The 22,423-nt window shown below is 41.1% G+C and overlaps 2 protein-coding genes across 2 annotated transcripts in view; one reads left to right on the top strand and one right to left on the bottom strand.

Annotated features, from left to right (window-relative positions):
- SFXN2 (sideroflexin 2) overlaps nucleotides 1-22,423 on the top strand; it is a 172,916-nt gene that overhangs the window by 84,327 nt on the left and 66,166 nt on the right. The gene's annotated exons all lie outside the window — the stretch shown is intronic.
- Nucleotides 1,206-22,423, bottom strand: part of ARL3 (ADP ribosylation factor like GTPase 3) — a 65,997-nt gene continuing 44,779 nt past the window's right edge. The window contains exons 4-6 of the mRNA XM_060241764.1: nucleotides 19,355-19,405; nucleotides 17,614-17,799; nucleotides 1,206-4,370 (exon numbers count right to left, since the gene is read on the bottom strand). Of these exons, the coding sequence (XP_060097747.1) occupies nucleotides 4,323-4,370; nucleotides 17,614-17,799; nucleotides 19,355-19,405 (285 nt within the window). The 3' untranslated portion in view covers nucleotides 1,206-4,322. The remainder of the gene's footprint in view (nucleotides 4,371-17,613; nucleotides 17,800-19,354; nucleotides 19,406-22,423) is intronic.

The raw sequence follows: 22,423 nt of genomic DNA, 5'->3' as shown, positions 1-22,423 counted from the left end.
GTTCAAATACTTTATGTACTTCCTCTCTGTAATCCCCAAATACCTTTATAAGGCTAGTTATTGTAATCACATGAACTTGCTTTATATTGAATCAGACTATTGATCAGTCCACTAGTGTCACTTGTCAGTATTTTTTATTCAGACTGGCCATGGCCCTTCAGGGTCTTTCACATCACCTACTATTGATCCTTTTAGTTGGAGATGCTGGGTATTGAACCTGGGACATCCCTTCCTATCATGTTGTATTGCAGAGGAACTTGTCTGAGGTAATTCATAAATGTACAGCTGAAGTGGGCCAGTGTCATATAATGGTTAGAGCACTGCATTAGACTTGAGGAGACCCAGGTTCCTCCTACTGTGCTGTGAAGTTGTTTGGATGACTTTCATGCTCTTTCAATCTAACCTAATTCAAAGAACTGTTCTGAAAATGGACATAGACTAGGGTTGCCAGCTCCAGGTGGGGCTTGGAGATTTTCTGCTTTTACAACTGATCTCTAGCTGGCAGAGATCAGCTCCCCTGGAGAAAATGGCTACTTTGAAGGGTTGACTCTGTGGTATTGCACCATGAAGAGGCCCCTCCCTCCTCAAACCCTGCCCTCTCCCAGATCCACCCCTAAAGTCTCCAGGTATTTTCCAACACAGACCTGGCAACTCCAACATGGTCCAGGGATGCTAGCTTCCAGGTGGGATCTGGGGACTGCCTGAAATTACAGCTCATCTCCAAACTACAGGGATCAATTCCCCTGAAGAAAATGGATGCTTTGGAAGGTAGACTCTATGGCATTGTACCTCACTGAGGTCCCTGACTGCTCCAGGCTCCACTCCCAAATTTCTGGGAGATTCCCAACCTGGAGCTGGCAACCTTACCCCCCCCCCCCCCCCCCGTCCTCTGCTGGTGGCTAGGAAGGGCCTGTCAGCCTGAGTGTGGACATGTGTGCCGCCATGAGCTTCTTGAAGGTTGGAATAAAAATGTTACTGATCACAGACTGTACACTTAAAACACTCATACCAGCTCTGCCACTTCATAGATAACTATGGAATTAACATTAATGGATGTCTAGATGTTCTGTCTCCATCCAGTTAATCATACTAGCTCAAAGGACTCCTATGCAGGAGTTTCAAGCAACTCTCTTCAAGCGGGATTCACTTTGGACCCAACAATTTCATAATGTTATTTTGAAACAATCAAACTCACAAAACGTGTAATTTCTACCAAATTTTAATCAAGTTTGCCAAACATACACACTGAGGCTTAAATATCACCAAATATCACCATGCCCTCTTTTGGTTAACTTCAAAAAAGAGAAACCAAAGAGCTCATAAAGCCAGATGTTCCCTAAAAGACAGAATGGGAAAGCAGAGATGGGTTTGTGCAGCTATGGCTTTTGTAGCATTTGAGCATCATCTGGCATATTAGAGAGGCCTTTTTTGAAAGCGTACCCAGCCATATATAATCAAAAGCAATTAAACCACATCTGAACCATCATTCCAGTCTCAGTCTAATGTATTACATAAACTACTGCCCAGGTCTCTCACTTCAGCCATTCTGGTTTGTCCTTAATGTATATCAAGATGGCTTGGTAACATCCAAATATGAAAGGTTGTAAAATGAATGGTCATTCACCAGCATATCAGCTTGACAGGGACTCAGAGCATGGTAATTTTTCCATCCTTTAGTCAACAGAATTAGTACTTACGAAAAACCTTTCAAGAACTTAGGATAATCAGATGATGAGAATTTTCCTGCTCAGCCATTCTTTTATGTTTGATAAGACCAGCAGTTCCTTGTATGTTGATTATGAAGTGTCCATTTTATATGTGCCAAACTCAAAGCAGGATGCTGGGTTTTTGCATCATCTGTTTGATCCGATCCAATAATGCAGTACTCAGAAGTTCTGGGGTTTGCTGATGATGAAGCATGGTGGAGTCTGACTGGTTTGACAAGCTGCATTTGTATTAGTGAGATGTCATTTTCCACAAAAATATCCTCAGCGTGAAAAGGTAGAGACAGAGGCAAGGCAAAAAATGCAACAACTGGCATTCACTGTTAATGGTCTAGGAGAATTCGGTTTTCATGCCCAAATAAAACAGTTGCAGATATTAGGAGGCAGCAGGGTCAGTTAGCTCCAGTTTGTTATCTGGTGGTTGTTTGTGGAATTTTTTTTAATCGGAAGAGGGAGAAAGCATGCATTTTCCTGAGCTGAACAGACTGACAGATGTCTGTTATATTTTAGGGGAGAATGTTGCAAACATTATGCCATGAGCAGACAGGCACTCCCAGCATCTGGTCTGAATAGCATACAAAGGTACTTTAGGTCTCTTAAATTTGAGCTACTAGAGCAAAAAATGGTGTTTGTAGTAGCCTGTAGAGGAGGAGTATATTTTGAAAAATATAAAACATTAATTACAGGAAGTCACTAGCTATCTGTCATAGGAAGCATCTTTTAGTGGCCTTTATGAGTTTGTGGGAATATACTGTTAATTGTTTTGTGCATGAATTTTGATTCATAATCTGTGCTTTTATATTGTTCTGTGTAATTCCTGTAATGTTTATGGTTTAATTTCCTAAACCTCCCTCCTCCCCAATAAACAGCCTGGAATAGGTGGGGTATAGATTTAATATATCTAATCTGGAACAAGGAATTAAATTTATGCTTGTTACAAACAAAGAGCACAGCAGAGTCCTAGTCAAGGTTTATTATAGATGGTCTCTGTTGTTAGATTTGCAACTGCTTCCTTTAGAGTAACAGAGCATAAACAAATACCACAAAGCAGTGAGTGAAAATAGGTTATGTGATCAAAGAGCATCTGGAAATAGCTAATAAAGCACACATATTGCTTGAGGTTTAACAAAGAGAGTTTACATTCTCTCAGTCAGATCAAGAAAGGGTATTATAAATTGCCTAGTCATTTTCAACCTCATAGACTGGTTACAAACTGCCATGCTGAATTCACTGCATGCAAGATTGCCCTTACAAAATTACTCTGAGCTTGGACTTAGCTGATGACCTAGAGGCAAGAAGCAGCCTCCTTATGTCAGACCATGGTGTAGTGATGATAAACTAAGACGATTATTTCCTCAAAGGGCAGGATGCTTCCTTCATGCATCAAGTAAGTATTCTCCATGGAGGACTTTACAGACTGATCAGGCGTTCTTCTCTAGCACTTAGTACTGATGCAGTAACACTGCCCTTGCCAGATACCTCTCCCCCAAGCCTGTATGCAAATAGATAAAATACTTCCTGAAGGGTACAATTTTTGAGTGTTTCCAGGCTGTCACTTCCTGCACAACTAGCTTTGCAATTTAGTTCTAAACCAGAAGTGCAAGAGCACTGGGGAGCCACAACTTGTCCTCATTTGGACTAAGCAGCAGTAATCTTTCCAGCCTTACAGTCTACAGTATGCACTGCCTGGAATGCTGTATGGCTTGCAGGTCCTAAGAATACTAAATCAAATCCTATCGGTAAGCATCCCTGAAAGGGGCAAAGCCTAAAACCATCACTAATTCCTTGCAGTAAGAATTTGAGCACAAAATTGACTGTTGCTATGATGTCAAGCTCTGTCCTCCCTGAGACAGTGCAAAAAGTCTGAATGCCAAAGGGCTTTTGGTTGTTCCCTCTTAGCCTAAACTCTGGAAATGTTTATGCCAACCATAAATGCCAAGCTGCATTGCAGCCTGACACTATTTTATCTAAACAAACTGCAGCATGTCAGTGCTTTGCTGCTTCTGACATTCAGATTGTAACAAATTTTAATTACATTATGTGTAGTGGCAAGAAGGGCAGGCATACAGAGGCATCTTGTTACAGTGTAACCCCATGAATGTCTTGCCAGCATTATATAAAGTAACTTAAAATTTTAAAATTGAAACACACATGCTAGCAAAGCACCAGCATATTTGTTGACGAGACAAGCTTTGAATGGTACCATCTGAGTATTCTGAGTTAATTCAGAACTGATGCGGGCTCCCATGCACATTGTTATGACCACCCAGAATTTATGGAACCCACTTGAGGTGTTGTTGTTTTTAGACCCAAATCTGCTTCTGTGTGTGTGTTTTTTTTCAAATCAGTATCTAGGCAAATGAATATGGAGACCTTTAATACTATTTATACAAAAAGGGGGTGCATTTAAAGGGAGGGGGAATGAGAATGGGTACTAGAGAATAGGTAAAGTTCCAATTCAAGCAGTAGGCTTAGCTGCTGTTCCCATTTCTAACAGCTGCTGCTGTGCACAGATGGTAAAATATTTGTCAGACACTAGCAGCCAGCTAGTGCATTTGGCTCTGGCAGCCACTCCGATCCCATGCAACTCAGCTGGACTTATTTCTTCTTTGCATTGACGTTTTTGCAGACCCAATTCATGCCATCCTTCAAAGACAAACACATAATGGAAGAAAATGTTAGGTGACAGAGAAGGGGAAATCTATGCCTAGATCTAAACAATAATAACTGCCCTTCCTAATTCTGTTTTGTTGACACTCCTTTCTTTCCCTGTTCTGCTGGTTCTCTGGTCTGATTTATAATTTAAATGGTATACATCATGAGCCATAAATGCTTGGCAACTATGTTCAAAAAAATGGATCAGAATGGTCCACTCCTTTTTTAGAACTGAAAAATTCAGTTATCAGACTGAAAAATCCTCATTTTTTCTAGGGCCTTTCTGCCACCATGAGTTCTTCAGCTTTGAACAAAAGAAATACTGGTGACAGGGACCCATGCATCTTTAACTGCAGTGCTGATGTTGCTTTCACCTTTCAGACAGAATGGACTACAAATACAAAGAAGTTCAAAGATTCACAGCTAATTCTGCTTGTGTGCAACCTGAGGTTGCACCCAGATGAACATTTCACTTAGCTCAACCTCCTCCCTATAGGCTTTTGCATCATTTCCCCATAGGCTTCCCAAATCTCCCGCCTGGGCAGGGGACCCCCGATTTGGAGCCTCCGCCCCCCACTCGCCAAAAATCCAGAAAGCGGGGGGGAATGGTGGCCCTTCCCACGCAGCCTAGATCCCAGCAGCTTCTCCTCTCCCCTTCCCACCGATCCCCGATGCTTCTCCTCCTCCCTTCCCTTCTCACCTCGGATTGCAGCAGCTTCTCCTTGCCCCTCCCCTTCCCACCCAGCTCCATCGCAGCAGCCGGAGCTTTCCCAGGCTGCTTCCTGCCCCGCCCCAAAGGACCATGTGCCTTTGCACCTCCGGAGGTGGTGAAAGGCTTCAACTTTCTGTGTCTGTGTCTTTGTTGCTGTGAAGAAGCTGGCTGGTGAGTAGAGAGGCCAATCCCCTACATCAGATTTGCGAGAAGGGGTGTGTGTGGAGGAGAGGGAAACATCTTCATTATTCCCTATGTGGAGATCATTTCTCATAGGCACCAAATTTTCGGTAGAGGCACCAAATTTTCAGTATAGTATCTAGTGCCTCTCCCCAAAATACCCTCCAAGTTTCAAAATGATTGGACCAGGGGGTCCAGTTCTATGAGCCCCAAAAGAAGGTGCCCCTATACTTCATTATTTCCTATGGAAGAAAGACATTTAAAAAGGTGTGCTGTCCCTTTAAATGTGATGACCAGAATTCCCTTGGAGTTCAATTATGCTTGTCACACCCTTGTTCCTGGCTCCGCCCCAATGTCTCCTGGCTCCACCCCCAAAGTATCCTGGCTCCACCCCCAAAGTCCCCAGATATTTCTTGAATTAGACTTGGCAACCCTATTTTCCCATTAAATGACAAAGTTGTGCAAATGAAACCTCGTATATGTTATATGGTTGTCAAAAAATTGAGGGAGTGCTGCAAAGTTTCAGCATTTAACAAAATGAAGGGGAGTATATTGGGTCCAATAATAAAGGAGAAAGGGCACCATAATGGCCAGAAAGTGAGACAACATAGCAACTCTGTCCACACCAATCATTAACCTTTTTAATAAGGAACAAGTTTTTGCATAAAGGAAAAAAGAAAACTCAGGGATGACATGTAAAGAATTATAGATTATGGTCTGCATGAATGTCAGCAGCAGACCACAGAAACATCTGTTGGTCTAGGTATGCCCTTATTCACACACACACACAAAATGAGAGCTAGCTGCCTTTTAAAAATAGTCCATAGTTTTGTGTCAGTAAGAATAAATAATCAGGGCTGTGTATTTGATTCTGTAAACAGTGGTATCTGTGACAGTCCTGATGGTTCAGCACCCCTCTTTTTTAACACATGCAGGTAGACCATATGAAAGGATGCACCCAGACAGCAGTTTCCTAGGGCTGGTTAGGTGTTTAATATGGAAAATGCCTCTGGAAAAAATTTGGGTGTCCTCCCATACACCCCCCCCCCAAAAATAATGATAGCTCACCAGAAATTCATGGCCCTTATAAGCTCAAGGCCCCTAAGCCTCCCTTTCTTCCTACCACCAGAGGGTTTTTTTTGTTGAGAAACTGTTGTTATATACTGCAATCAAAATGTTATACAAAACCAGCAGACTTTTCCAACAGAGGTAGGAAACAGCCATGTCAACGGCCTTCGCTCTACTGCCCCTTTTAGAAATCTGCTTGCAAAGAAAAAATGCTTTTTGCAACAATTCTTGCCTTCCTCTGTTGCCTCTGAAGCAATAATCACATTTGCACACATCATGGCATACAAGCAGCGCCCCTCATTCATTTTGAATGTGGGTTTATTTGCTGAAGCAGAACAGCTGAGGCAGCTTAAAGTAATAAATATCTGCTGACACCCCTTTGATATTCAGCACAACAATCCCATAAGCAATACATCCCTGCAAAACAACAGCCAGTCATCCTGTTTCTCAGCATGAAGCTGACCAGAACCTAACATATATAGAGGAATGCAAACACCACCTGATGCCACAAGGGAACTCAGCCAAAGGGATTCTGGGCTACCCAAACATTATACAACCGAGGCTCATAAAGCAGAGTTTATGATGGGATTTACTGTGGCTGCAAGCCTAACTGCATTGACTGTATAACAAGGGCAAAAGAATGATAAGGCACTATGCAAGAGGAAAGGTGAACTCCAAATGGCTTTTAAATTCATATCTAGGTCATTTAACTCTGAAGGCAGGAACTAATCTCAATTTTTTTTCTCTTGTGCAAGCTGATTCAAAGGGAATTGTGATTGTCTCTCGTTAGTTGTTTTTTTTTGGGGGGGGGAGGCTGAAAATTAACACAGAGCCCATGATCAAATAGGATTTTTTAAAATCTATAGGTAAACCTCTTCCCACACTCACTCCAGACAAAGAATAACAGACAGTAGCAAAGTTCAATGATGGGAAATAAATTTTCTCATCAGATAGCTCAAATGCAGAGAAGAGATAATGAATGCTAGTAAAATAACTGGCGGGTGCGAGAAAAAAGGAAGCTGCAATTGCAGAAGTGGGAGGAAAAGGAGACTCAGCTAAGAGCAGGAGGAGACTGGAAAAGAAACAGTAATATTCTTCACAAGTTTATTTTCTTTAATATTTAAAAAAGGTCTACAGCATAAAACCTCAGGTTTATCCAGTTCAGCATCATATTTCCAACACTGGCAGCCGGATGCCCCCAGGAAGCCCACATAGAGGGCACAAATTCAAAAGATATGCCCTGTTATTTGTCCCTAGCATCTGATATTCAAAACTGTATGGCCTCTGAACTTGGAACATTCCATAGAGCTAGTGTGGCTAATAGCATTTGATAGACTGATTCTCTTTGGAATTTCTTTTAAATGATAGAAGCCAGTAAGCATCACATCATATGGTAATGAATTTGTGTTACTATCAGTTATGTGAAGAATTCCTTCTGTTTGTCCTGAAAGGAGCGTCAGCCAACCTAATGGAGTGACCCTGAATTACAGGATTATGAAAGAGAAAAAGTCTTCTTCTCCAAAAAATTAATAACGTTATAAACCCCAATTATGCCATCCTTTGAGTAACGTAAAAAGCATTTGAGTACTTCAGCCCTTTCCTCATAGAGATGATGCTTTAACCCCTTATTTTGGTTGCCCTTTTCTCCAGCTCTATCATACTGCTGCTGAGGTAGCTGTATCACAGATTTATATTATGGTATTATCTTATGATTTAGGTTTAGGTTTGGTTTTAGGTTTTATTAAATTTATATTTTGCCCTCCCTGCCAAGGATTCTGGCTGCTTTATTTTCAATTGCTTTCCAAATAATTCCTAGTATGAAATGAGCCAAAGGGCTCTTTGCCTGGGGTTTGCAGCCTTGGGTCCAGGGGTTTCACGCTGCAGCTAGGAAGAAACTTCACCAGAGGGAGACAGAAAGAGACTGTTCTCACACCCAGAACCTGAGAGCAGCACTGGCCTATGAATGGACTGAGATGATACCTTGAGGACAGTGTTAGCTTTGCTTATCACTAAGTTGCTCTTGAACTGCTTTATGGCTATGCTGCAGTTAATAGGATGATTAGTGTTGGGGGCTTCTTAGTTATTCTGGTAGCAGCTTGGATGTTTGATCAATGTACTATTTTAATTTGGGTAAGAGTTGGTAGATATGGGGGTAGGGTTTTTCAGAGATGGCCAGTAATATATAACAGTGCTTGCTGCTTATCTAACCTTCATTCCATCCTGACAGATACTGGTACAAGGGTCCCTCTTCATTAATATTGCACAATACTAGATTGGTGAGGAACAAGACTGCACTCCTGTCTAGATTGTTGGAGGAGGAGGAGATTGATTTAGTTTGTATGATTGAGATTTAGTTAGAAGACAATGATGTGTTGTATCTGTCTCAGTTAACTCCATTTGGTTTTGTGGTCCTTCATCAACTTTGCAGTGGAGGTTGGGGAGGAGAGATGGCTGTCATGCTCCATGAGTCCTCCCCCTTTCATAAATGCTCAGTGCAAACAATTACCAGCATTCACTGTCTGCTTGTGGTGGGTTCCATGGAAAGACTGGGCATTCTATTTTTTTTACTGGCCACCTAGTTTCCCAGTAGGTATCATGAACTGGAAGAGATGCTCTCTGGCTTAATGCTGGGAATATCTAGACTGATTGTTCTGGGGGACTTCAGCATTCATGATGAAGCCATCTTGTCTGGCCCAGCTAAGGATTTTGCAGCCTCTTTGGCTGCTATGGTTGTCTCTCAGGTTGTGACTGGACTTAATTTTTTAATCCATGGTGAGCATTTGTAATAGGAAGCTGTTGACAAGGTTGCCCCAACTGCTCTCATGGCAGAACCCAGCCCCTGGGTGACCTGAAGGAAGCCAGGATGTGCCTAAAGTGGCTATAGAGCTCATTGGAAAACCTTTTTGGTGATGCTGACAACAACACAGAAATTTTATTTCTCTGCTACCATTGTATTAGCTAGTTTGCAATCAGCTCAGTTGTTTGTTCAACACTCCTAAATTTGAGTCTTTAAATTCTCATGAATAAGTGATTAGTTCAGACAGGCTTTACAAAGTTTTTTTTACTGATAAAATCTCTCAGATATGTTCCAGCTTGGATGCTAGCTGTAGTATAGTTTGGACACAATAAATAGCCAGTGCATCAACTGGTCCATTCATTTATGGATCACTTCTACCCATTATCATGGTGGATGCTGACTACTACTTGTTAGACTACTACTTGTTAGAATCATAGAGTAGAAAGGGACCTCCAGGGTCATCTAGTTCAACCCCCTGCACAATGCAGGAAACTCACAACACCTCCCCCTAAATTCACAGGATCTTCATTGCTGTCAGATGGCCATCTAGCCTCTGTTTAAACACCTCAAAGGAAGGAGAGCCCACCACCTCCCGAGGAAGCCTGTTCCACTGAGGAATCACTCTAATGGTCAGGAAGTTCTTCCTAATGTTAAGCTGGAAACTCTCTTGATTTAATTTCAACCCATTGGTTCTGGTCCTACCTTCTGGGGCCACAGAAATCAATTCCATCCCATCCTCTATATGACAGCCCTTCAAGGACTTGAAGATGGTGATCATATCACCTCTAAGCCTCCTCCTCTTCAGACTAAACATGCCCAGCTCCTTCAACCTTTCTTCATAGGACTTGGTCTCCAGACCCCTCACCATCTTTGTCGTCCTCCTCTGGACCTGTTCCAGCTTGTCTATATCCTTCTTAAAATGTAGTGCCCAAAACTGAACACAGTACTCCAGGTGAGATCTTACCAGAGCAGAGTAAAGCGATACCATCACTTCAGAGCCAGTTTGGTGTAGTGGTTAAGTATGTGGACTCTTACCTGGGAGAACCGAGTTTGATTCCCCACTCCTCCACTTGCACCAGCTGGAATGGCCTTGGGTTAGCCATAGCTATCACAGGAGTTGTCCTTGAAAGGGCAGCTGCTCTGAGAGCCCTCTCAGCCCCACACACCTCACAGGGTGTCTGTTGTGGGGGGAGAAGACATAGGAGATTGTAAGCCGCTCTGAGTTTCTGATTGAGAGAAGGGTGGGGTATAAATCTGCAGTCTTCTTCTTCACATGATCTGGACACGTGACAGAATACTTCTGTTGATACAGTCTTGAGCCACTAACTTCTGTAGTTAAATGGCTAAGAGTGAACAAGCTGGAATGAATCCTGACAAGAAGGAGATAATGTCGGCTGGGAAGATTGAGACCTTGAAGGACATTCTTCCCACATTCTATATGATTTAGCTGACCCTCGTTGACTCAGTCTAGGGGTTACACTGGTCCCCAGCATTATTGTTGGAGAAGCAAGTTAAGGCTTTCTTCCGCCTTCATTTAGTCCAAAAGATAGATCCTACTTTGACTCAGCTGATGTGACCATATGGATCCATGCCACAGCCACCTCAAGACCAGACTATTTGTAATGTACTCTACATGGGTCTGCCCTTGGTATAAACTCAGAAATTCCAGTTGACACAGAATGCTTCTGCTTGGTTACTACTGGGATTAGACAGAGTATAAATACTACGCCCATTCTGCAGTTACTCCCTATCAGTTACTGAGTTAAATTTGAGGTACTGATTATCACATTTGAAGTCCTTCATGACCCTGGACCTTCATATCTACAGGACTGCCTTTCCTGCTATGTTCCACTACAACAGTGTTGCTCATCTGGGCTAAGCCTTCTGAAGCAACCATCTTTCCACTGGGTAAGACCTATAGCTGCCTGTGCATACAAAGTCTCTGTTGTAGCCCCCAGCCTATGGAATGGCCTGCCTGAGGCAGTCAGGAAGCCAACCCCCCCTCCCCCCACTTCTGTCATTCCGCAGAATGGTATATGGTGTTAAATGAATGATTCAGGAAAGCACTTTTACAAAGGAAGTCTGTTTCACTGTTTATACATCTTTTCATTGTTTTCTACTTTTGTAATTCCATTTTTGCATTGTTTATGACATATGTCAGATACTTTTCCTTTTTGCATTACTTTTGATTTTTGTAATCTTAGTCTTACTGCATGGTCTATTAAATGCCTTATGTCATTTGATTGCATTGCTTTGCATTTCTTTACATTGCCTAATTCACTCTGAGTCTTAGTGAGAAAGTACAGTACACAAATAAATACTTTAGTTCTGAACTGTATAAACCACAATCCCTTTCTGTCCTGAAATTCCTTTTTGTCCTGAAACTTGCTTAAGTATTTGGTATATGTGCAAACTAAATACAACATGAGAAATCCAACCACGAACTATAAATATAAAAAGCTGCAAAGAAGGTAAGGGAATAGGGGTCAGTAATATTTCCCAGACCAGCGCCACTTAAATCATCTGCTGAGTTTGGATGAAATGAAACTGAACAGAAAAGTCCACTGTGTCCTAAGGTTTCGTACAATGTTGCTAGTTTACAAAGATCCAAATAACCCAGGATCAAATATGTGCACTCAGATTTCTGCCTAGCGCTTCAGTGTGTCAGGATCTGGGGAATGAGAAAGTCCTAGGCACTATGTACAGCAACCAGCATGTCTTGTAATGTGAGATCAGTGTTGTAGCTAAAGCAGGGCAAATATACTGTTATGTACTAGTTTTCTACTCCCAGAGGACAGCTGTCAAAGCAGCAGTTTTTATCTATCCTAGCTATGAAAGCTGGCTATAGTATTCAAACCAGAACCAATCATAGGTTGAGTTAGTAATGCTGTGAATCAGAGAAGGGATGGGGCACTAGTTAGCCTGGGGGTGGGGGCTGGGACTGCAGCCAAAGGATTATGTTGGAAGCCTGAAACATTTACAGCTCTACATCAACAGCAGCAAAGCAATGCTTTCTGTAGACCCTAAAACAGATATGTCAGCTAGGAATTCATGCCATAAATTAGAAATCAGGCAAGGTCACAAACTTTGACCCTTAACCCTGCTCTACAGTCCAACGAGGCTTAATTCTTCCACAAAGCAAGGGGTCTGCCATTATCAATTAGATCCAAGAAGTTTAAAAACTGGCTGAGAAAATGTAATCATCTCCTCTGTGCCTGCTTCTACAATCACAATCCTGTCTTTCACACTTGATGGGCCTGACACATCCGTGCTGTGGCACTGGCCTCTTAGTCCCTCCAATATCCAAGAATTCGCTATTTTTTTTTTAGCAGCATATGCCTTTCTTTTGTTTCCTGTAGTCCACCAATCACATCTCCTGCAATGACATATTCTTCAATGGCCCCTGCTCCTCCTCTACCATTAGGCATTCATGAATGTTTGTAAAGATATTTCCTAATGACTGATAAACAACAAAGTTTAATGTATAGCAAGATGTGCCCATACAAAGTAGGACAACCACTGAGAAGGATAGAATTGTAAAAAAAAAAGCCTCTGCTATGATATGGCTACTGTAATAACAGTAGAACAGTTCAGTAGCACTGTAGAGACCAACAAAATCTTCCAGCATATATGCGTTCATGAGTTAAAACTCCCTTTGTCAGATACAACAGTAAGAAGAGTACAAGTCTGGAAACCTGAAATGCAGACTATTCCCTTCATAATAAACTTCTAAAAACCAGGATGCTGTGCTAGTCCCCAGCAGGAACAACATACCTAGGTAAGTGTCTTATTTTTAGCAAATGACCTGATGCATTTTGAGCATTAAAACTCTTTTTCTAGGATATTATAATACAAAAACAACAATATACCTTAAAATGGGGTAATTATTCTCACTGTAGTTTTAAACAATGCACACTGCACTATGTACATACAATCAGAATATTTTTTGTTATAAAACCAACATGTTCATGCTGCTTAATGGGAGTTGCTTAAGATTTATAGCCTTCAAATAAAGAGGCGTAATTTGCTTATTCTTTAAACCTTTTCAACACCTGTTTTATAACTAAAGAATGTCACAGACAAACTATAGTAAGAAAAAGGAAAAACTTATTCATCGAACAATTCTCTTTAAAGGAATATTTTCTAGTTTAGAATTATCTCCATCCATTTTATATCAAGGAGCCCAGACTCAGAAAGCTTTCAGCTTTTATTTTGTTAAAATAATGGTGTGGAATAATTTATTCATGTCTTAAAAAGCATTCTTTCCCCCCCGTGATTTGTGTTTGAAGGACTTTTGTTAAAAATGGATTTAAAGGACAATAAGAAAATGTAATCCTTTATTTTAAAAAGAATAACCCTTAAAGAAATAGATTTTGGAAACTCTATTAGACAACAGGAACATGCTGGGGTTTTATTATATTTTTCATTACTATTATTATGAAGATTTTGGTTGGGTCAATTTCTAAAAAGAAAGCTGGCCCTTTATGTATTTCTGGATATTTCCCTCATATTTCTGCTTTACCATAAGACCCTTGAGCCAAAAAATCCCTTCTTTATTGTAGAAGATCTAGATGTGCATTGACAATGATTTCAACTGAGCACTGTCAGTTCAGTTGTCTGTGGTTCTTATTGCTAGGAGGAATGTTACACCAGTTTCACCCTCAAATGTGAAATTACCTGTTACACTTGGATATATGCTTGCTCTAGAATCTTTTCATTTCCCTTTCATCAGATTTGGCACAGAGAAAAGGGAACCAGTTTATTTGTGTGATTTACACTATGCTATGCCTTTCCAGTATTTGAGGTTTTGAACTATACTAAGTTCCGTTAAGTAAGGGATAAGAGCAAATTTTGATCTAAAGTTTTAATTGAAATCAACTTCTCTGGAAATGTAAAAGCATACTGAACCTTTAGTAGGCATCCAAAAGATTACCAGGATTCTAGCAGATTCTCATCTTAATCTTTTTTCTTAAATACACCCAAGTAAAATAACAGTTAAATTATCTAAATGTATATCATTTATTAGCCACAATGTAATCGCATTAACCTTGAAATCTCCAGTCTTAATACTCAGTTCAGCACACTATAGCATCATCCACTGACCTAATTAAAATTACCTTCAAACTACTTCTTTATTTGTGGTGCAATCCTGTGCATAGTTACTGCAGTCTAAACCCAGTAAAATCAATAAATTTAGACTTGAATAATTCTGCACAGGGTTTCACTATTTGGGACCATTACAAAACCCACCCCTATTAACTCAGCATCTGCATATGACTATTCTACAGAAAGTCCTTTTTTCTTCTTGAAGCAACTGTTACCACCTTGCACTTTTATTCCAGACACAATGGCCTTGGCCCTCATGTAATTCCTGCACCCCCAAGGTGGTATTTTTGCTCTATTTTTATAGCCTTATAGATAATAGATGATGTCTCCATAATCTGTCACCACTCACCAGCCTTCGAGCTGGTTCCTTAATGCTAACTGAATCTGAAACTCTGAATCCCTTTTATTCTGCAGACATGGTGTAAAAATTCTTGTGTGTCTTTTTTAGTGCCACCGCACAAATGAACTATTCTTTAAACATATTTTGAGAATACTGGCATCTGTTCTAAGGTGAACAAGAGGCAGACGCTTCAAACCTGATCCAGTTTTCAAATAAACTCCCTTGGTACGGTTTGTTTCCAAAGGAAGCTAAATGCCAAAGAGACATTTTAGACATCTTCCTAATGAGGCTAATGCATCCCAATCCAACAAAGGCAGTTCAGTAGAGAAGTAATCTCCCATAGGTATAGCAGATGCACATTGGCAGACTGCTTGAATTATAAGATGAGAGAGGATTCTTAATACACCTTCACAATTTGGACTCCTTGTAGATTCCTAAAAGCAGTAACTAATGGGTTCATCTGGAAGGTAGGGAGCTAGCCTCCCTCTGTCATTTTTAGCACTGCATTGGAATCTGCATTCACATTACCCAAGCCCCTCTGTACTGGGTGGACCTTTTGAGGTCTAAGTGGATGTGTATTCACACCCATACCAAAAAAGTAACATGCAGCTAATTACCCACAGTTAGATCTAGACTGTCATGACCTGGATAGCCTAGGTTAGCCAGGTCTCCTCCGCTCTTGGAAGCTAAGCAGGGAAGCCTGCTTAGTAGTTGGATGGGAGAGCAACAAGGAAGTCTAAGGGTCCTATGGCTGTAACTTTACAACTTGAAAAAAAACAGACAAACCTAGATTGGAACCCTACAGTTATGTGCCACACAGAGACAATGTATCTGCAAGCAATGTTTCATTCTATTGGTAATCTGTATGACCAGCATACCTCCTGTGTGCTTTCAGTGTGCCAATTATCATGGCTTTGAAAAGCTGCCATATACAAAAGCAGAGGTCAGTGAAAACAGTTTGGAGAATTAATGTCAATCACCATTACCACAGCTAAATGGAAAACATTAGTAAGGTCCAATCTCTTCATCTAATAAAAAAATTTAAATGGGCTATACTTATTTAGCATATAGTATGTAAGTTAATATGCATGGACTTAAATCTACAGAGGCTTGGTTAATATCTTCATTGGGTATGGATTTTAATACATGGCTAGAGCAAATGGCATTGTAAACCACAGAGAAACAAATAGGGCACAATTATTTGGTTTATTCTGTGAGGAAAGCACTCAGGTATGAAATTAGTATAGACTTTTGGAAGTTAATTAATCTGAACCCAAAACACACTTACTGATTCACTGGATATTCCTGAGCAAACTAGTGTCTCACTCTCACTCTGTGATGCTGGAGTTATCACAGGATTTCATGAAGCAAAACAAGTTTTCTACTGTAAAGTCTCTTTGCACACTGTGGTCACCAAGGTGGTCATTTTTGAATCTGCATGCTGAATCTGCATACCTGTGATGCACAGACCATACATGTGAACAGGGCCAGCCCTGCCACTAGGCAAAGTAGACAACTCCCTAGGCCGCCAGCCTTCTGGGGGCGCCAAATAGGCTGCCCCCATGGAACTCAGTGATGTCATATGGTGTGCTGCCACTGGCCCACTTCCATCAGTGTGTGTGTGTGGGGGGGTGTATACCAGAAGTTAGCCTTGCCTAGGGTGCCAGATAGTCTAGGGCCAGCCCTGCATGTGAACTGTGTTGATCCTCATTTGATCACTGTAAATCAAAATGGATGTAAATCAATTTATTACTGATGTATGTTTACAATGAGTTATATGACTGTCCTAAAGAGAATCGTTGACTCTAAATTATACACCCCATTCATGGTCCATAAAAGGTGACCATAATCTCGGAAGTATCTCTGACAGATTTGACTGTTTCTCAGATGTTCATATATAGTTAACTTAGCCATTTATCCAGGTCATGCCAAAACATTCTTTTAATGCTGGAACTGTGTTCATGCTTTTTAACTTGGTATTAGTGTAGCTGCTGGTTAGCAATGCTCATTCTATACTATTCTATCCACATTTCCAAGCAAAAATGATCAGCTATGTAAAGGGCAGTATGTGTCAAATCATACAACTAACTGTATATAAAACTTTCTTTCAAAAGAATTTACAGTAACAAAATTCCATTAAAATCTAGTTTACCAGTACAAATTGGGGCTACAGGATAAGGATCTTTGGACTTTTGTCACATTACAATTTCCAAAACAAAGATACCATGTTGAGATTTAAATCAGGGACTTTCCATTCAGATCTCATACTCTTAACCATCAACTCTACTTGTCTGTTTATGCTTACCAGATTTTACAGAAGCCAAAGGTACAACTCACTGTAGCTTCATCATTCTCATTCCCTGAGAGACAATCATGTGACTTAAATTGCAATGTGGATGCACTTGGCCCTATTTCCTTTTGTTTAGTTTGGTCTTTTTCTTCCCCAACACAGAAGGATAAGTGCTGTGACACAAAGCACTTCTCTGAGAACTCCTGAACAGCTGAGAAATGCTGAGCATGACAGCTGGTTCAAATAGCATGAAACCCTGAAGAAAAACTGGCATTGAGAGGAAAATACACCTGTAGGAAAATACATTGCAATTTTCAGGGTCTAATAAGACACGCAATTTGGGTAATAACTTAGCATACAATGAGTTGGATCATATAATAGCTTCTCCTTGAACTGAGGGGACTTGCACAAGAAGAAGGAATCCTGCTCTGATTAAAAAGGCTTCCTTCCAGTAGAGCAAGACTTCTTACTCAGTGGAAGGGAATAACAGGGTCCAACCATATGCTTTTTTGCAGTACAGCTTCCTGAAATGAGGTGTCTGACTCCATGTGTAAGACTAGGTTTAAGGAGGAGGGGAAACTTCAGAGGGAAGGTTTAACCTCTAAAAGTGGTCTCTGCCCCCTACCAAGATTTTATCTTTTGTTTTAAAGCAAAAAGCATTGTATGCTCTGATATGGAAGAATGCACTTTTCATTCAACAATATAAAAGCTATTCAGTCAGCATAAACATTTCTTCCTCACCTGCACACCCTCTCCTGTGAGGGCCGAACAAGACTGAATCTGCCAGACTCTGTCTCGGATAGTATGCAAGTTCAGACCCTCTGCGATTTCTGCAGCAGGGGCTGCCGTAAGCAAATCTTGTTTGTTAGCAAAAATGAGCACAGGAACACCACTTAGCTTCTCTTCATCTAAGAGCTCTGCTAGCTCCTGCAATATCAAAATGGATGGGTTATTTAGAAAATGTGCCTTAAGACTAATCTTGTCTCTAATTAGTTTTACTTTTCATATTGATGCTATACATTAGAGTTCGATTAGGTATGACGTACAGCAAATTAAACAAATAGTCTATGTGATCAAGATCAAAGTTTAAAAGTAAACTATTCCACACACATTTATAGCAGACCTTAGCTTACTCTGATCTAGCCAGCTGCCTTCAAGGGAACAGTTCAGTGCCTTGCCAATCCCAACTCCACTCTGGGGACCAGCACTAATGACACAGCAAAAATAACATGTGCTGGCACAGTTATAACTTGACTCGCCAGCACAGTGCAGCAGCCCTTGAAAACAGGTGGCTTTATCCTACATATGCTCCAAATTCAAGAGGAATGCTAACAGCAAGCTTTGAACTTTGATCCAGTTTAATCAACAGTAATTCATGGATGGGACTGCACTTGATGGAATCTCTTTCCAGAAACAAAACTCATTTTCATAAAAGGCAGCTGCTGTGGCTACTAAAAGAATGGCTGAGCATCTCTGTGTTATGAGTTCATGCACACATCATTTGTCGGCAATATCAATTAATGCACTGGGGATTAGACAGCTTAAGAAAATAGGAAATAGAACCTGCCAGCCTAAGAAATATAACCTAAGAAATATACCCTAAGAAATCCTTAGCACTGGAAGGCCTTATGTCCACATTTAATGGTCAGATACCTAGGACACAATCTTCCCCAGTCCTACACCTATAATTTCAGGAATAAAAGGAACTAGCAGCGAATACAAAATGGATTAGCGAGCCATGTACATATGATGCTCAAAATCTTTGTATGTATAATTATTTTTCCTGTAAACCTTTGCAGTATACCATCAACATATTATTTGGATCCTTTTAATCTTGATCTTTGCTGGATTTTGTGCACTAGCTACTACTATATTTTTGTATGTTTCATGATTCCCTTTGATCTGGATGATGGTAGACAGATATTTGGCTATTTATTATTCTTGAAGATAACAATCCTAAACAGGTCTACTTAGAATTCCAGTGAGGTTTATTCAATAGGTCTGTCACCCAGAAAAGTGTTCTTAGGATTGCACTTTGAATGTACTGGCATACTACCTCTAAACATTGCTGAATTCAACCTGAAGATCTTGGATTAAATTTATTCAACCACTGAAAGGGAATTTCATCACAGGTCAGTTTTTCACCCAACTTGGATTGACTTACTGGAAAATCCTCTGTACTTAAATTGTTTGCAAGAGGTAACCTGCTTAGGATTTCATTGCAAATGTATGCAGAGAAAGCAATAAGATTTTGTGTGTGTCATATTCAGGGAAAGCTGAAAAGGTCTCTGAAGAGTTTTCACTGCAAATTTGGTTTTCATGAATAAGTCTGGCAGAAAACAATTATTTAACAGAAGTAAGGCCTTGGCTTGTTTCTTAAAAGGCAAACTGTAACATGAATTCTACCTGATGTATTTGACAACACTCTATGAATTTCCTAAAGGAGGCATGCGTTTATTTCCCAAAGTTGTACATTACTTACCTGACCCGTTTCTTCAAATCTCTTTCTATCTGCACTATCAATGACATAAATCTACAAAGGAAACAGGAGGAAGAGTTAAAAGATGAAACTGGAAATACAGGGCTATCTTGTAGAAACAGTTCTAAATACCAAGCCTTAACACTGGCACTCACATTTATTTGGTAAATTGACGTGTTTTGCACTCAAAGAACTCTGGTTAGGATCAGGATTCAAAAACCTTTTTCATTAAAAACAAAAAGTACATTTGTTCTTGTATATGTTATCCTCTGATAGTGAAAAGCTGCAACATGCTAAAATTAGGCAATGATGTGGGGATGAATACTGAAATCCATTTATCAAGTGATAACTTACCCTAATGTATCTGTAGCCACACTTGGCAAAGTAGTCATTTTATATTTCATCAGTAGGTACAATACCAGATGTTCTCTTTTTAAAGGACATATCCCCCCTTTTTTTTTTTTGCTGTTCATGCTCTTTTGGCCTTTAAAAAAAAACCTGATGAAAATGTCCTCTTTTTGAATTGGAAGGTCAGGAATATTCCTGGCTAGTGGCAATTACCACAGCTTAAACAGTAGGGGTATTTAAAATGAGATTTCTCATAGTGATCACTTGTTTGAAGTAGTCAGTCAGGAACTATATCCTCTTTTTTTGCTTTTTTAAAACATGGTAACTATCAGTAGGAGAAGCAAGGGAGTGGTAAAATGTTCTTAATTGCTTAGTATAGCACAACAAATGACCAGCTTACCAAGAGAGGTTACATGGTCAGTTATCACTTATATATTGTCCCCTATTTTTACTTTTTGATACTGTGGAGCAGGGGTGGCCAACGGTAGCTCTCCAGATATTTTTTGCCTACAACTCCCCTCAGCCCCAGCCAGCATGGCCAATGGCTGGGGCTGAGGGGAGTTGTAGGCAAAAAACATCTGGAGAGCTACCATTGGCCACCCCTGGTGTAGAGCACTGAACTCAGCATTTCTACTTCCTGATGCAATGTGAAGCTAAAAGGCTCATCCATACAACATCTTGTTATAATTATTAATTAAAATATGAATATCCCACTGTTACAACATAGAATTTCTTCTAAGCAGGTTATAATCAAAAGATAAAATACTAAGAACCGCAATAAAATAAACCATCAATACTAAGTTTATTAACAGAAACACAACCATACAGTGGCGGAACTACACAACCAAAGGTCAAAGACGACATCTAAATGGTGTTTAAATTCAGTCCTATGATGGCAGGCACAGTTTCACTCATTCTCAAATCAGGTAATGCAATTTCTGCCAAAATGGACATAATCCATTTCATTCATTTTCAGGAGAAACAATCTGGCATAGGAAACAATCGGCTGAAGAAAAGTGGTGAGTCTAGCTGCCATACTGCAGCTCTGGCTGCTGGTCTTCTTCTCACTCAAGTAATGAACCACCCTGCCTGTTCTTCCAGCTCCACCCATACCATATGTCCCTGTGTGGGGTGAATGCAGAATTTGCTGACCTCCCAGCCCTTTACAATGTAGTTGTAAAGTACAAGGCTGAACCATGAAGTGAGCTGATTTGTTCCCTGATGGTTCCATTCATGGTTTATGGGCTCAGCATATCTTGTTTAAAGGGACCACAGTCCCTTTAAACAGGGTTTTCAAAAAGCCACAAAAATAGCTGAGCAGTGGGAATGCTCCAAGCCACTCTGCTGTTCCAGTCTTTTGTGTGCGGTCTCTTTACAGTTTAAAAGGACTACACAAGAAAAAGGAAAATGGGGAGCAGCCTGTCCGAGAACAGGGCTGGCCAGAGGAAGTCCTCATTTGTTGCCTGGCAATCCAGGAGTGCCTGGATGCTCACCCACTCTCCCAGCACCTGAACCTCCCAGTGGGAACTAGCCCAGGAGGCCAGTGGAAGAGGAGAGGCCAGCAGCAGAGAAGGGGTGAGCAGCTGAGGTGGCTGGCAGCAAGGCGGAGGAGGTAGACACAGTGAGTCACACACTGGCAGTAGGGCCATGGCCATAGGCAATGGCAGCAATACAGCTGCCAGACCCCTGACAAGAGCCCAGGTTGGGGGCAATGGTGCCAGTAGGTGAGGTGATCCAGCCCAGGGACCATGTGAGTTGGGCATCCTCCACCAGCAGTGGCAAAGCTGGGTCCAGCAGGAAGTGGGCCAGCCATGGGGGATGCTCAGTCTATGTAGCTGACATAACCTCCTTACCTGCTGGCACCACCTCCCCTGCCCTGGGCTCCTGGGATGGGCCCGGTTGCTGTACTACCACATCCCTGCTGCCACAGCTGTCTCATCTGCTTTGCCACTGGCCACCTCAACTGGTCACCTCTGCTCTGCTGTCAGTTTCTCCTCCTCCACCAGTCCTCTTGGTGAGTTCCCATTGAGAGATCTGGGTGTCATGGCATCCTCAGGCAATGGGAGGAAGGTGGGTGAATACACAGGCTCTCCTGAATTACTGGGCAATGGATGGGGGCTTCCTCTGTTGAAATACCATCCAGCCCCAACCACAGACAGGCTGCTCCCCATTTTCCTGTGCAGTCCCTTAAGCTCTACGGTGACTACACAAGAAAACCTAAAACAGGTGAGTGGCTAGGAGTGTTCCTGCTGTTCAGCTGTTTTTGTGGCTTTCTGAGAAATGGGCCTACAAACCATGAACGGAACTGGCTGCTCAATTGTTTTTGTGGCTTTTTGTTGGAGCAGAAAGCAGGGTTTTTAAAGGGATTCAGAGTCCCTTTAAATCTCTACTTTGTGCTCTGTTCACAACTGGCACAAACCCCACAAATTGCCTTAAAAGTCTGTGGACATTTGTGATGGTAGATCTGTCATTAACTGTTTCACATATGGCAACATTAGTCACAAATTTTGCTTCATGGTTTGGTTTGTGCCCATTCCATTCTGTCACTATCATGAAATATTGGTTTAGTTCTACACAGGGAAAGGTGTTCTTACTGAATCAACCATTTCCTGCAGTATCTCCCAGCTCCCTAATGACCTAATAATCTAAGCTTAACTTCTGAGAACTGTTTTAGTCACAACCTGAGCCTGCAAGTTTATGGAAACCCTACAATGTACGGCACTT

Source organism: Heteronotia binoei, chromosome 6 (genome assembly GCF_032191835.1).
Source record: "Heteronotia binoei isolate CCM8104 ecotype False Entrance Well chromosome 6, APGP_CSIRO_Hbin_v1, whole genome shotgun sequence".
Classification (NCBI taxonomy): Eukaryota; Metazoa; Chordata; class Lepidosauria; order Squamata; family Gekkonidae; genus Heteronotia; species Heteronotia binoei.
Note: the sequence above shows the minus strand (reverse complement) of the source record. Positions and strands in the feature narration are given on the sequence as shown.